General features: G+C 38.7%; 2 protein-coding genes across 3 annotated transcripts in view; one reads left to right on the forward strand and one right to left on the reverse strand.

Annotated features, from left to right (window-relative positions):
• Positions 1–8,889, forward strand: part of LOC139759959 (uncharacterized) — a 79,312-nt gene extending 70,423 nt beyond the window's left edge. For both annotated transcript variants that reach the window (XM_071682659.1, XM_071682660.1), the window contains 2 exons: positions 2,428–2,575; positions 6,843–8,889. In XM_071682659.1, coding sequence (XP_071538760.1) covers positions 2,428–2,575; positions 6,843–8,282 — 1,588 coding nt within the window. In that variant the 3' untranslated portion in view covers positions 8,283–8,889. The remainder of the gene's footprint in view (positions 1–2,427; positions 2,576–6,842) is intronic.
• A 2,902-nt stretch (positions 8,890–11,791) lies between these two features.
• Positions 11,792–14,528, reverse strand: part of LOC139760034 (uncharacterized) — a 34,143-nt gene continuing 31,406 nt past the window's right edge. The window contains exon 8 of the mRNA XM_071682774.1: positions 11,792–12,770. Within this exon, the coding sequence (XP_071538875.1) occupies positions 12,597–12,770 (174 nt within the window). The 3' untranslated portion in view covers positions 11,792–12,596. The remainder of the gene's footprint in view (positions 12,771–14,528) is intronic.

The raw sequence follows: 14,528 nt of genomic DNA on the forward strand, positions 1-14,528 counted from the left end.
AAATTAAACAACCATGGAGACATCACACACCCCTGCCGCAAACCTACATTCACTGAGAACCAATCACTTTCCTCTCTTCCTACACGTACACATGCCCTACATCCTCGATAAAAACTTTTCACTGCTTCTAACAACTTGCCTCCCACACCATATATTCTTAATACCTTCCACAGAGCATCTCTATCAACTCTATCATATGCCTTCTCCAGATCCATAAATGCTACATACAAATTCATTTGCTTTTCTAAGTATTTCTCACATATATTCTTCAAAGCAAACACCTGATCCACACATCCTCTACCACTTCTGAAACCACACTGCTCTTCCCCAATCTGATGCTCTGTACATGCCTTCACCCTCTCAATCAATACCCTCCCATATAATTTACAAGGAATACTCAACAAACTTATACCTCTGTAATTTGAGCACTCACTCTTATCCCCTTTGCCTTTGTATAATGGCACTATGCAAGCATTCCGCCAATCCTCAGGCACCTCACCATGAATCATACATACATTAAATAACCTTACCAACCAGTCAACAATACAGTCACCCCCTTTTTTAATAAATTCCACTGCAATACCATCCAAACCTGCTGCCTTGCTGGCTTTCATCTTCTGCAAAGCTTTTACTACTTCTCTGTTTACCAAATCATTATCCCTAACCCTCTCACTTTGCACACCACCTCGACCAAAACTCCCTATATCTGCCACTCTATCATCAAACACATTCAACAAACCTTCAAAATACTCACTCCATCTCCATCTCACATCACCACTACTTGTTATCACCTCTCCATTAGCGCCCTTCACTGAAGTTCCCATTTGCTCCTTTGTCTTACACACTTTATTTACCTCCTTCCAAAACATCTTTTTCTTCTCCCTAAAATTTAATGATACTCTCCCCTCCCAACTCTCATTTGCCCTCTTTTTCACCTCTTGCACCTTTCTCTTGACCTTCTGCCTCTTTCTTTTATACATCTCCCACTCATTTGCATTTTTTCCCTGCAAAAATTGTCCAAATGCCTCTCTCTTCTCTTTCACTAATAATCTTACTTCATCCCACCATTCACTACCATTTCTAATCAACCCTCCTCCCACGCTTCTCATGCCACAAGCATCTTTTGCGCAAGCCATCACTGCTTCCGTAAATACATCCCATTCCTCCCCCACTCCCCTTATGTCCTTTGTTCTCACCTTTTTCAATTCTGTACTCAGTCTCTCCTGGTACTTCCTCACACAAGTCTCCTTCCCAAGCTCACTTACTCTCACCACTCTCTTCACCCCAACATTCTCTCTTCTTTTCTGAAAACCCCTACAAATCTTCACCTTCACCTCCACAAGATAATGATCAGACATCCCTCCAGTTGCACCTCTCAGCACATTAACATCCAAAAGTCTCTCTTTCACGCGCCTATCAATTGACACGTAATCCAATAACGCTCTCTAGCCATCTCTCCTACTTACGTATACTTATGTATATCTCTTTTTTTAAACCAGGTATTCCCAATCACCAGTCCTTTTTCAGCACATAAATCTACAAGCTCTTCACCATTTCCATTTACAACACTGAACACCCCATGTATACCAATTATTCCCTCAACTGCCACATTACTCACCTTTGCATTCAAATCACCCATCACTATAACCCGGTCTTGTACATCAAAACCACTAACACACTCATTCAGCTGCTCCCAAAACACTTGCCTCTCATGATCTTTCTTCTCATGCCCAGGTGCATATGCACCAATAATCACCCATCTGTCTCCATCAACTTTTAGTTTTACCCATATCAATCTAGAATTTACTTTCTTACACTCTATCACATACTCCCATCACTCCTGTTTTAGTAGTGCTACTCCTTCCCTTGCTCTTGTCCTCTCACTAACCCCTGACTTTACTCCCAAGACATTCCCAAACCACTCTTCCCCTTTACCCTTGAGCTTCGTTTCACTCAGAGCCAAAACATCCAGGTTCTTCCTCAAACATACTACCTATCTCTCCTTTTTTCTCATCTTGGTTACATCCACACACATTTAGACACCCCAATCTGAGCCTTTGAGGAGGATGAGCACTCCCCACGTGACTACTTCTGTTTCCCCTTTTAGAAAGTTACAAAACAAGGAAGGGAGGGTTTCTAGCCCCCCGCTCCCGTCCCCTTTAGTCGCCTTCTACAACACGTGAGGAATGCGTGGGAAGTATTCTTTCTCCCCTATCCCCATTGCTCATTGGTCCTTAAAGGAGGATTTTGCTTTTTTCTTTGTAATTTACTCTTGTTCATTTACAAAAGTTCTTCATTCTCTGGAAACCTCTTTTGTAATGGGCCTAATGTTAGTTTTTAAATCTATGTGTGAATATTTACAAAGCTGATTTAGGCACACAAGACAAAGTGATCTTTATAAAGTATTCATATTTCTTTTCATTTCAGGAATGAATTTTTAGGGTGGTGGGCAGACTACCAATTTGACAAAATTCCCAACATTCTTGCTGGTGAGCTAAAGGGGGATACGGTAACAGGTTTAAGGTTCTACTCTGCTCCCCACTTGCCTAACTTAGCAAAAGTTTGGTGTCACAAGGTAATAAAGTTCCTTAGTTTTAGTTTGTATACCCAGTGCAGTTTATTTTAATCAGGTTGAAAATGCAAGTATACTATTGATGTGGGTTAAAACTTCTCCAAGAATAACTCTGTTTTAAGTTGTCACACATACACTAATAACAGTTTCATAAGTTACCATAAATGATAGTGAATCAAATTTATGAATGAGTATACCATACATAACTAAGCAAACAAATGGGAGGTAACAGCTAGGCAGCAGGCATTCCTCATGCCTGTATGTTTGAAAGGAATAGCATTGTATTCAGGGCCAGCCCTTCATGTATGCTCATAGCATAGGGCTTCAACCACTAAGGGGACCACCTAGTCCTAACAGTTATATGGCAGCTTTCAGAAGGAAAGATTGCTGTCCCACAAACCCTAAATTTTCAAATTTTCCTGGGGGCATGCTCATATGTTTGAAAGGAATAAACATTCAGTTCAGGGCTGGGCCTTCCTATATACTCAGAACGTAAGGCTTTGACCACCCAGGGGATCCCCTAGTTCCATCTGCTATATGGCAGCTTTCAGGAAGGAGATCCTGTTGCAGATACTCTAAATTTTCAGTTTTTCTGGAGGCATGCCCCTGGGCCCCCATGGAACTCATGATTTAGGGGGCAATTTGAAAGGTGGAGGGGGCATCCAGAGAAGACTCAAATTAGGACCCCAAAAAGGCTAGGGCTGGCCCTGAATCCAGTCTTGTGTGAAAATAATGAAAAACATGAACAGCCTCTCAGATCACGATTATAAATAATATGATAAAACATAAACACAATAAACAGTGAGAGCTGTGGTAGATAAACAAACAAATGACGCAAGTGGAAGGTCAGGGCAAAGATATGATGGTAGGAATGGTATTCCCAACAGTTTTATATAGATGAAGTCTTAAGCCTTGTGCACAAAGGAAAGGAAACTAGTGGATGTTTTGAAAATCTAATGCTTATTGTGAGGGTTGGGTTGATCATATGAGGAATCTGTGGTAGAAGGGGTGTGATAGTAAGTGTAGTTTGACTAAAAGAACTGACTAGGGTCTGCTAAAATAGCATGGACATGAAGTGAATAGGTGAAGATAGACAGACCAAGATGATAAATGTGTCAGAAGGTGGGAGAGCAAGGGGGAGTACCAATCTTCCTATGATTACCAATGATGAGATTTTGCCAGGAAAGCAGGGTATAGCACAAGCCAAGACTGAGAATGAGAAAGAAGGATGGAGTTAAGGAAGCTTTTGAGATATTAAGACTGAGGTGTGTACAGGATAGAGTGATTTGGTTGATGTGGTAGGAGGGGCAGATATTTTGTCAGCCAGAGCATGTGAAAAAGTCAAAGTAAACTATGAAATATTTTGTGGAGTATGGTTGTGGATGATATGCACTTTTTTCCATAACTGATTGCTGTTATGTTCCCACATTAGTGAGGTAGCACCAGGGACAGATGAAGAAGGGCTGCATTCACTCACATGCATTCCCTACCTGTTATGTGCAATGCACTAAAATCACAATGCCTAACAGACCTGTCCATGGTTTTCCCCAGCCACTTCATACGCCTTGGTTCATTTCATTGGCAGCAAGTCGACCCCAGTTTACCACATCATTCCAGTTCACTCTGTTCCATGCACAGCTTTCACTCTCTTGCATGTTCAGGCCTTGACCACTCACAATTTTTCTTCAATTCATCTTTCCATATCCAGTAATGTCTTCCCCCTCTTCTTGTCCCCTCCACTTCTCCACCTGACACATGTATCCTTTTTTGTCAACTTCTCACTCATTCTCTTCATATGTCCCAACCATTGCAGCACTCCCTCTTCAGCTCCTCAACCATTCTTTTCGTTACCACACCTTTTTCTCACCCTTTTATTGCTTAATAGATCAAACCACCTTACACCACATATTATCCTCAAACATTCAGTTTCCAACACTTCTACCCTCCTCTGCACATCCTCATCTTTAGCCCTTGCTTCACATCCATTACAGTATGGTTGGGGCTACTTTACCTTCAAACATACTCATTTTTGCCCTCCCAGATAATGACCTGTCTTTCTACACATTCTCCAATATTTCCAAAACCTCCACCCTCTTACACACCCTGTAACTGTTTCTATGGCTGTATTTGCTTCCATATACACTCACGTATCTAAAATATTTAATGTCTTTCAAATTTTCTCCTTTCAAACTTACACCCCAACTGACCTGTCCCTTTACCCTGCTAAGCCTAATACCCTTTCTTTTATTCATATTTTCTCTCAACGTCCTCCTTTCACACACTCTCCAAATTCAGTTACCATTCTCTGCAGGTTCTCTATTGAATCTATCACCAGTGCTCTGTCTTCTGCAAACAACAGCTAGCTCACTTCCCAGATCCCCTCATCCCCAGCTGACTGCATACTTGCCTTTCTCTACAAAACTCTTGCACTTACCTCCCGCACCACCCTATATATAAACAACTTAAATGCCCCTGCCACAGACCAGACTTCATTTGGAATCACTCACTCTCCTTTCTTCCCACTTGTTTGTACACATGACTTACACACTTGGTAAAAAACTTCTTACTACTTTTAGCAGCTTCATTCCCACACCATATATTCTTAACACTTTCCATAAAGGCTTCTCTGTTATCCCTATTATATGCTTTCTGTAGATCCAAAAAATGCCACATACAAATCCTTCTGTTTCTGTAATTATTCTTTAAAGCAAACACCTGACTGACACATCCTCTAAACACTATAGAAAACACTCTTCCTCCCCAATCTGATGCTTTGTACATGCCTTTACCCTCTCAGTCACAGCTCTCTCATACAACTTACCAGATTCACAACAAATCTATACCTCTTTTGTTTGAATACTCACCTTTGTCCCCTTGCCTTTAATGGTGCTTTACATGCATCTGCCAGTCTTAAGGCACCTCACCATTATCACCTATGAAACCACAGTTCTTTTCATCCTATATAAGGCCCTCACCACCTCCTCTCTCTTTATCAAACCATTCTCCATGATTCTCTTACTTCCCACATCACCTCGACCCATTTGCCATCCAGTCATCAAACACATTCAACAGTCCTTCAGTATAGTCATTCCCTCTCTTCACTGGTTTTGATACCTTATACATATTTAGAAAGTCACTGTTTGGAAATGGGGGTTTTGTTCATTTTTAGCTGCTGCATTCTCAGGGAGGAAAGAGATGTAATTAGGAATACAAGGTAGGGTCTATAAAAAATATGAGAATATAAGGTAGAGTACAGCAGTGATACAAATACATAATATGGTTTTTAGTGTAGATTTTGAAAAAGTAAACAAGACTAAAATAACTGTCATTAGCGTGATCAAAGGTGTCTATACAACATTATATGTTATTGTTCACAGGCCATACTTTTATGTTGTGATAAAAGGAAAAGTTTAAAAACTTGGGAATTTGTCAAAAGCACTCACTTGCTGTGAGTTGTTTTTAAGTATATAAAGCTTTTTGAAGTGGAACAGGAATTGTGCTTTTTTTTTCTTATCACAGATGTATAACATATATCTCTGGGGATAAAGGAGAAAGAATACTTCCCATGTATTCCATGCATGTCATAAAAGGTGACTAAAAGGGGAGGGAACAGGGGGCTGGAAATTCTCCCCTCCCTTTCTTTCTTTTTTTTTTTTTTTTTTTCAAAAGAAGGAACGGAGAAGGGGCCAAGTGAAGATTTTCATTCTAAGGCTCAGTCCTCTGTTCTTAACGATACCTCAGTAACATGGGAAATGGTGAATATGTATGAAAAAAATTACATTTAACATTTATCAGTAGTTGAGTAAAGCTGTTACGTTATTCACTTTCATTATCAGTTGACTTGGAAAATTATGATAATACAAATTATTGTATTCCCACAAAGTGTTAATATTTTATCTAAACCATTGTTATTTTATGTAAAGTATCATGTATGAAACTTACCCTTAGATGATCAGTAATCTCATAGATGATTTAGTAACCCCTTGCTTATTTCTAGACACAGTTGATTTCTGTATTTTTTCAACCCTTATCCTGACCTCTTTCTCAGCCTTTTCCTCAGACACATCCATGTTGTGAGTTAATGAAGAGAATACTTACATCATTCCCTTGTCTGAAACTTTCTTCCATGTATTACAGTTGCCACTTTAGTACTGGATGCATTGTAAAAGTAGATTATAGTTTAAACACTTTGTGCATATATTAACCTATTTATATATTAGTTGTTTAATCTTAATGTAGTTTTTATTGACACAGTATTTTCCTTTTGCAGGAAGCTTGGGATTATACAGTGTGTGAAAAGTATCTGGCCTCACTCTTGCGTTTCATAAAACTGTGTTGCAGTAAGAGTCCAAGACGTTATTTTTTATTTGAATTACAAGACAATGGTGATGTTTTGTGTCACAGAAAATTATCTTTATATAAAAACAAAGATGTGCAATACTTTCATTTACCAAAAGATTTTGTTAAAGATATGTATCCCCGTTTAAAGAAAAAGGGTCCAATACCAAAGCGAAGGTTTACAACAAAATGGAAATCAAATCCAAAAATTAAAATTTTTGATGAAAATATTTCTTATCGCCAACAGGATTTTAGAAGATTGTACTTCAAGCTACACTTGCCACTGTCACTTCAAAATGATCATTTATCAGTCAGGAATATATTTCCTTACATGAATCCTTTGATTAAGACAGGAAGAAAGAGATTTCTAGAACAGAAAGAGATAAGTCATTTTGATAATCATATTGGACAGTTAAAAAGAAAACAGTCTGTAAGAGACAGAATTGGACATGAAATATGGCAGAGAAAAAGGAAACTAATGAATGAAAAAGACAAACAGAGACATTCAATAAGAGAGAACAATCTGCAAGAAACAGGGGATGGAAGGAAAAAAGTAAAGTATGAAATGGACAAACAAGATGGTGGCCAAATGCAAGATGAAAACTTAGGTTCAATACTGATGCATAAAACCATGAAAGAAAATTATCCATCAGCATTTTATGAAAAATTTTTTGGAATAATGGCACATAATAATAAAGAGGGTTACCAGAAAAAGTCAAGTCCCAGTGTTGTGTGTACAGATTCAAGGACAAAGAATGAGCAGAAGAAAAGAGATGCATGTGAACATTTGGAAAAAATGATTGAAGGTTTGGTATATAAGACAGTAAAAGCTCAACATGGAGAAGAAAACTTTGGTACTGTATGTGAAGATTTGTGTGCAAAGAATGAGGAAAGTGTAAGAAAAAACAAGGATGAATATGCAAAAATTTTGGAAGATAGTTCACTTAAGCATAAAGAGGATCAACATGGAGAGGTTATTATTGATGATGATGATATAGATTTAAAGGCAATGTACAAACTGAAGGAAAAATTAAAGGCATGGTCAGCTCTTGCAACACATTTGAATAAAAATAATTGGTTGGTTCATGAAAGTTCTTCCTCTAGAATGGGACTGACATCATTGGTTCCTGATAATGTATTAGAATGTTCAAGAAACACACAGCAGCATATATGGGAGGACAGTAATAAAACAGATTTAAGAACATACTATGATGAATTAAGTAAAATTGAAGAGAATACACTTAAGATGAAAGAAAGGCCTGTTCAAGGAAGGGATATTGCTTGTGATAACCAGGAAATAATGGTGAAACAGCTTATAAGTGAAAGTGAGGAAGATGAATCATTGCATGAGTTGTGGTCATCAGATGAGTAAGGGTGGGAAAGAAGTGGCTAAAGAAAAAGAAGAATTGGACAAAGTAAAGATTAATTTTGTTGGGTATAGGAACATGATTTTATTTGGATACATGATAAATATAAAGCTTAGAAACATTACATAGGTAATCTTCCCTTAATGTTATTTGTTTTGAAGGTGAAATGTTAGAAATGAAAGGAAAAGGCTATGTAATAAAAGTGGGAAAAAAATATAACAAAAATTCTGCTCATTATAACAACAGTCAAGATATCCCCAAAAAAATTGTAGAAAAGACTTAAGAAACTGGTTGCATACAGAAGGATGCTTTACGGTAATAAGAGTAGAATATTGATAAAGATGAGGAGAAAGAGTATAGATGTGTCATGTTGTTAAATCAAAAATGTAAAAGGAGACCTGTAACTTAAGAATGAGAAGAGGATGAAAATAAAGAAAAGAAATTAAAATGATTACGTGAATACAAATGGGGAAGGAACATGGAAAAATTAAAGAGGAAAACAACTTTGATTGGGTAAATGGACAATTCTTTTGTTCTCCCACATTGATGCTTTTGTTAGAAACTATAGCTGTCTAGTTTTTTATTTTTGTAATTATATATAAAAAAAATTTATTTGTATTTTACTTACCAGTTATGGATATTAGTTTAATTACTGGGATATATTGCTATCTCTGATGCCTGCTCCCACCTGGAACTCTCTCAAGGGGGTGGCCATGGTAATAGAATCTCCACAACTAGTGAACCCTGTGTCTTTTCGTAGCCTTTAGTGTTTCATCCTTAACAGTCTATTGGTAGAGGGCAACAGTAGCACAGTGTTTGTAGAGGCTCCTACCCAAAGTTCCAACTGTCTACTTCTACCCAATGTTCTTACCTAGTACTTCTACCCATGTTTCTACCTAATGCTCCAGCCTAAATGTTCCTATCAACTCCTTCTGTCTATTGCTCCTGCCATTTTGCCAAAATTCAGGGCTAGCTCACAGTGCTCACTGCAGGAAAATCTAGAGTTACAAAGAATGAGTTGTGTTAGTTGTTGTTTTGTATGACAAGAGATTTTATGTTTGTAGACAGAATGCCAGTTGTCCACATGTGTATGAGGCAGAAAGAAAAGACAGCTATCTGGATCAGGGGAATTCAACTTGACAGCCATTCAAGTGCTGGCTCACTATGCAGCTGTCAATACCCTCCTGATACTCAGGTGGGTAGTTCTGGTAATTTACTTCCCTGGTCGTTGGCTGCCTAACTACTTGGATTTATAGCTTGAAATGCTTTATGCTTCAGTTGAGCTGGTTAGGAGCTAACTTGGGTTAACTGCAATAATTGTGAAATTTTTTTTTACAACTGATTTTTTCTTTCATACTTTTCTCTTTTTTCTACATTAGTTGAGAATCACCTGGAACAGAAAGAAAAAAAGCCTAAGTTGTTCATATCCATCCTCTAGCGGTACTATATTGCACCGAAGTCACAGCCCCCTATCTACAACCATGCCCTACAGACCTTACTGTGGATTCCCCCAGCAGCTTTGTATGCTTTGGTTCAATCCATTGACAAGCATATCCTTCCCTTATATCACATAACTTTCAATTCAGCAGCATTAACTTCTTTACATGAACACTCATAAAACTTCAGAGCTTTGAACATGTGCTGAAGGCAACTAATGCCGCTTTTCTTCTTTGTTCCTTTATGCCTAATGAGAGCATTTTCTCCATTAGTGGATTTCTAACCCTTGTGGTCACCTTGGCAGACTGTGGAGGAGAGTAGATTGCGGCACTTCGAATTTTCTCTGCATTCTTCTTTATGTTGCAGATGTAGATTTACCCAGGTTGTAAGCACACCCAGGCACTAATGCTCCCTTAATAGCATCAGTGCATCATAAGATTATTTTAGTGTTGTTTCTAAGGTCAGAGAGGTTCCCTTCCATTTAACTGCTGCTTCTGGGCGAGAAGATGCTGCTGGGCATTTGGATGCCAAATTAACAAAAATAAACACAGTGGGATGCAGGAAAACCACATTAGCCTGTCTACCCATCTCAGCACAGTGGTTTCCAAGAAAATCACTTTATCATGCATACCCAAATTGCAGTAATAGCACAGATCCACACATAACAGTTGGTAACTGTGAGACTTTCCTGCTGGCGGGAATGTGGTGCACTCCACCCATGGCCCATGCTAACTCCAACCACTAACCCTCACCAAAGTTCTGGTGAACTTTCTACTGCAATGATGCTCCCTCACCAGCATCAGTGCATCATAAGATTTATAGCTTTGTTCCTAAGGTCAGAGAGGTTCTCTTCTGTTTCACTGCTGGTTCTAGGATAGGAGAAGAAGTTGCTAGTTGTTTGAATGCCATATGAACAAACAAACACAAAGAGGATTGCAGGAAAAATCACATTAGCAAGTATACCCAAATCACACAAGTAGCACAGAGCCTTACACAATAGTGTTACCTATGAGACTATAACATGGGGAACTACACCTTCCAAGCTCACTGAAGTTTTGGCCAACTTTGTACTGCACAGTAGTGGATTTTGATCACATTAAAAGAGGGACTGTTAGAAGTAGATTCCTCACATAATAGCAAAATTACACCTAGTGATCCCACATAAAGTGAGGACTTGGTATTTTACAATATTTTACTCTTTTTTTTATACATGTTCACCATTTCCTGCATTTGTAAAGTAGCATTCCAGAACAAATCACCAAGCCTTAGAGAGAAAACTCCTCATATGGCCCCCTTCTCTGTTCCTTCTTCTGGTGAAATAAAACTGGAGGAGAGGATATCACCATTTCCATTCACAACACTGAATACCCCATGCACACCAATTATACTCTCAACTGCCACATTACTCACCTTTGCATTTTAATTACCCAACACTAATACCCGGTCTTGTGTATCAAAGCTGCTGGCACACTCACAGTTGCTCCTGCCCCTTTTAGTTGCCTTCTACGACACTCAGGGAATATGTGGGAAGTATTCTTTCTCCCCAATCCCTAAGGATAATATATTTCAAGTTTTACCTATTTGTAAATATACTACAAAAAGGATATATTAATATATGAAAACAATAAGCACTACTAAATGCTTTGATCTGCTACTTAGTAATGTCATACATAGTCATCAAGCTGATGTTGAAGTCCTTCATAAGTGCCACCTTGGACTTGCCTTTAGCTAGCCTCCTGCACAGCTCCATCTTTTCGAAGATTAAAATGTTCCTCCTGCGCTTCATATGAGATACAGACAGCTTCAAGGAAGTGACAGGCAATTGCTGTCAACACTTGAAAGGGACCATTTTCTGCAGTAGTAATCCAGGATGCACAAAATACACAAATATGCAAGACCAGCACACAAAACTGAACCAGAAAGCAAGTGGGAGAAGGTACACAATCACCAGTACCACAAAACACCAGGTGGTGAGTATGCTGATTGCTGTGGCACAGTGAACACATGCAATTTTTTCATTTTCCAAGTTAATCAAGGGTTGTCAACCAAAATTTAAACCATACTTTGTTTTGAATATTTTATTGTCATGAATTATGGATAACAGAGGTTCAATCCCCACCACAAGTTATATATGGATGGTATTCCTTCCTCCTCCATCCCTACAAATAACTGATCATATATCTAAAAACAATTTCACTAATAATCTATATTGGAACCCAGTGATAAGATGGTAACTTAAACAAAAAAGCATTTAACAGCACATTACTTCATGAAGCAGAAAACATTAATTTCATTCCTTCAAAATGTGACGAAAAAATGCAGTTATATTAAATCCAATCCATATATATATGTATATAGAACTACAATAGAATCAATTAAAGGATTTGATTAAGGGTGAACAAGAGTTATGAAAATGTCAAATATGTTCAAGTTTGCACCATGCTACATACCACCAAATATGATGGTACACTCCTGAAACTGGAGATTCTACTTCACGACTGTGAGTGACAGAAACTAGGATTAAATGATTTTCATTCCAGAACACTTAAGTGACAGAGAAAAGGCAATAGAAAGTATTGTTATTTGGCTAAATCTAACAGGCAGAACTATGAAACACATTAAAACTAAAATCATAATGCTAGAAAACGAAATAGAGCATCATTTCAGGAAAACAGTGACATCTTTGATATTTAAATACATATCAATCATGGACATCAGCAGTATGAACCGGGAATACTTCATGGACATCAGCAGTAAAATCTGGAAATACTTGTGGGTAATATCAGCCATATACAACTGCTCACTGAATACAGGAAGCTCATATTTATTGTCTAAAGATGCAGATCATCAAAAAGCTGGCTGGAAAAATAGACATAATTTCTTTATGCTAAAGTGTTATCTGGGTTTGAGCTATTAATTGAGTGGTATTGGATATGTGAAGCATTTGAAAACATATGACAAACCTCACCCATTTCAGCACCTGTATTACTAGCATTATCCAAGGCTTTCTCCACAAAATTTAGAAATACTTGATAGGCTTTCAACAGTTCATCACTCTGCAAAGAAAAGTCACCAATATGAGCCTTATGCATTATGAAATCAAATGATGCAATTACAATATATTGTAGAAGGCGAACTGGTAGGGCTAAGAGCGAGGGGCTAGAAACTCTTCCCTCCTTGCATTTCAGTTTCTAAAAGGGGAAACAGAAGGAGTCAAGCGGGGAGTGCTCACCCTCCTCAAAGGCTCAGATTGGAGTGTCTGAATGTGTGTGGATGTAACCAAGATGAGAAGAAAGGAGAGATACATGGTATGTTTGAGGAAAGAAACCTGGATGTTCTGGCTCTGAGTGGCATGAAGCTCAAGGGTAAAGGGGAAGAATGTGTTGGTAAAGTCTTAGGAGTAAAGTCAGATGTTGGTGACAGGACAAGAGCTAAGGAAGAAGTAGCACCACTCCTGAAGCAGGAGTTGTGGGAGTGTGTAATAGTGTGTAAGAAAGTAAATTCGATTGATTGGGTAAAACTGAAAGTGAATGGAGAGAGATGGGAGATTATTGGTGCTTATCCACCTGGTCATGAGAAGAAAGATGATGAGAGGCAAGTGTTTTGGGAGCAGCTGAGTGAGTGTGCCAGCATCTTTGATATACAAGACTGGGTATTAGTGCTGGGTGATTAAAATGTGAAGGTGAGTAATGTGGCAATTGAGGGTATAATTGGTATGCATGGGGTATTCAGTGTTGTGATTGGAAATGGTGAAAAGCTTACAGATTTTATGCTAAAAAAAGACTGGTGATTGGGAATACCTGGTTTAAAAAGAGAGATATAAATAAGTATATGGGGAGTCACATGGGGAGTGCTCATCCTCCTCGAAGGCTCAGATTGGGGTGTCTAAATGTGTGTGGATGTAACCAAGATGAGAAAAAAGGAGAGATAGGTAGTATGTTTGAGGAAAGGAACCTGGATGTTTTGGCTCTGAGTGAAACGAAGCTCAAGGGTAAAGGGGAAGAGTAGTTTGCGAATGTCTTAGGAGTAAAGTCAGGGGTTAGTGAGAGGACAAGAGCAAGGAAAGGAGTAGCACTACTCCTGAAACAGGAGTGGTGGGAGTATGTGATAGAGTGTAAGAAAGTAAACTCTAGATTGGTATGAGTAAAACTGAAAGTGGCTGGAGACAGATGGGTGATTATTGGTGCATATGCACCTGGGCATGAGAAGAAAGATCATGAGAGGCAAGTGTTTTGGGGGCAACTGACTGAGTGTGTTAGCAGTTTTGATGCATGAGACCGGGTTGTAGTGATGGGTGATTTGAATGCAAAGGTGAGTAATGTGGCAGTTGAGGGGATAATTGGTGTACATGGGGTGTTCAATGTTGTAAATGGAAATGGTGAAGAGCTTGCAGATTTATGTGCTGAAAAAGGACTGGTGATTGGGAATACCTGGTTTGAAAAAAGAGATATACATAAGTATACATATGTAAGTAGGAGAGATGGCTAGAGAGCGTTATTGGATTACGTGTTAATTGATAGGTGCGCGAAAGAGAGACTTTTGGATGTTAATGTGCTGAGAGGTGCAACTGGAGGGATGTCTAATCATTACCTTGTGGAGGTGAAGGTGAAGATTTGTAGAGGTTTTCAGAAAAGAAGAGAGAATGTTGGGGTGAAGAGAGTGGTGAGAGTAAGTGAGCTTGGGAAGGAGACTCGTGTGAGGAAGTACCAGGAGAGACTGAGTACAGAACGGAAAAAGGTGAGAACAAAGGACATAAGGGGAGTGGGGGAGGAATGGGATGTATTCAGAGAAGCATTGATGGTTTGCGCAAAAGA

The sequence above is a fragment of the Panulirus ornatus genome, chromosome 34 (assembly GCF_036320965.1).
Source record: "Panulirus ornatus isolate Po-2019 chromosome 34, ASM3632096v1, whole genome shotgun sequence".
In the NCBI taxonomy this organism is placed as follows: Eukaryota; Metazoa; Arthropoda; class Malacostraca; order Decapoda; family Palinuridae; genus Panulirus; species Panulirus ornatus.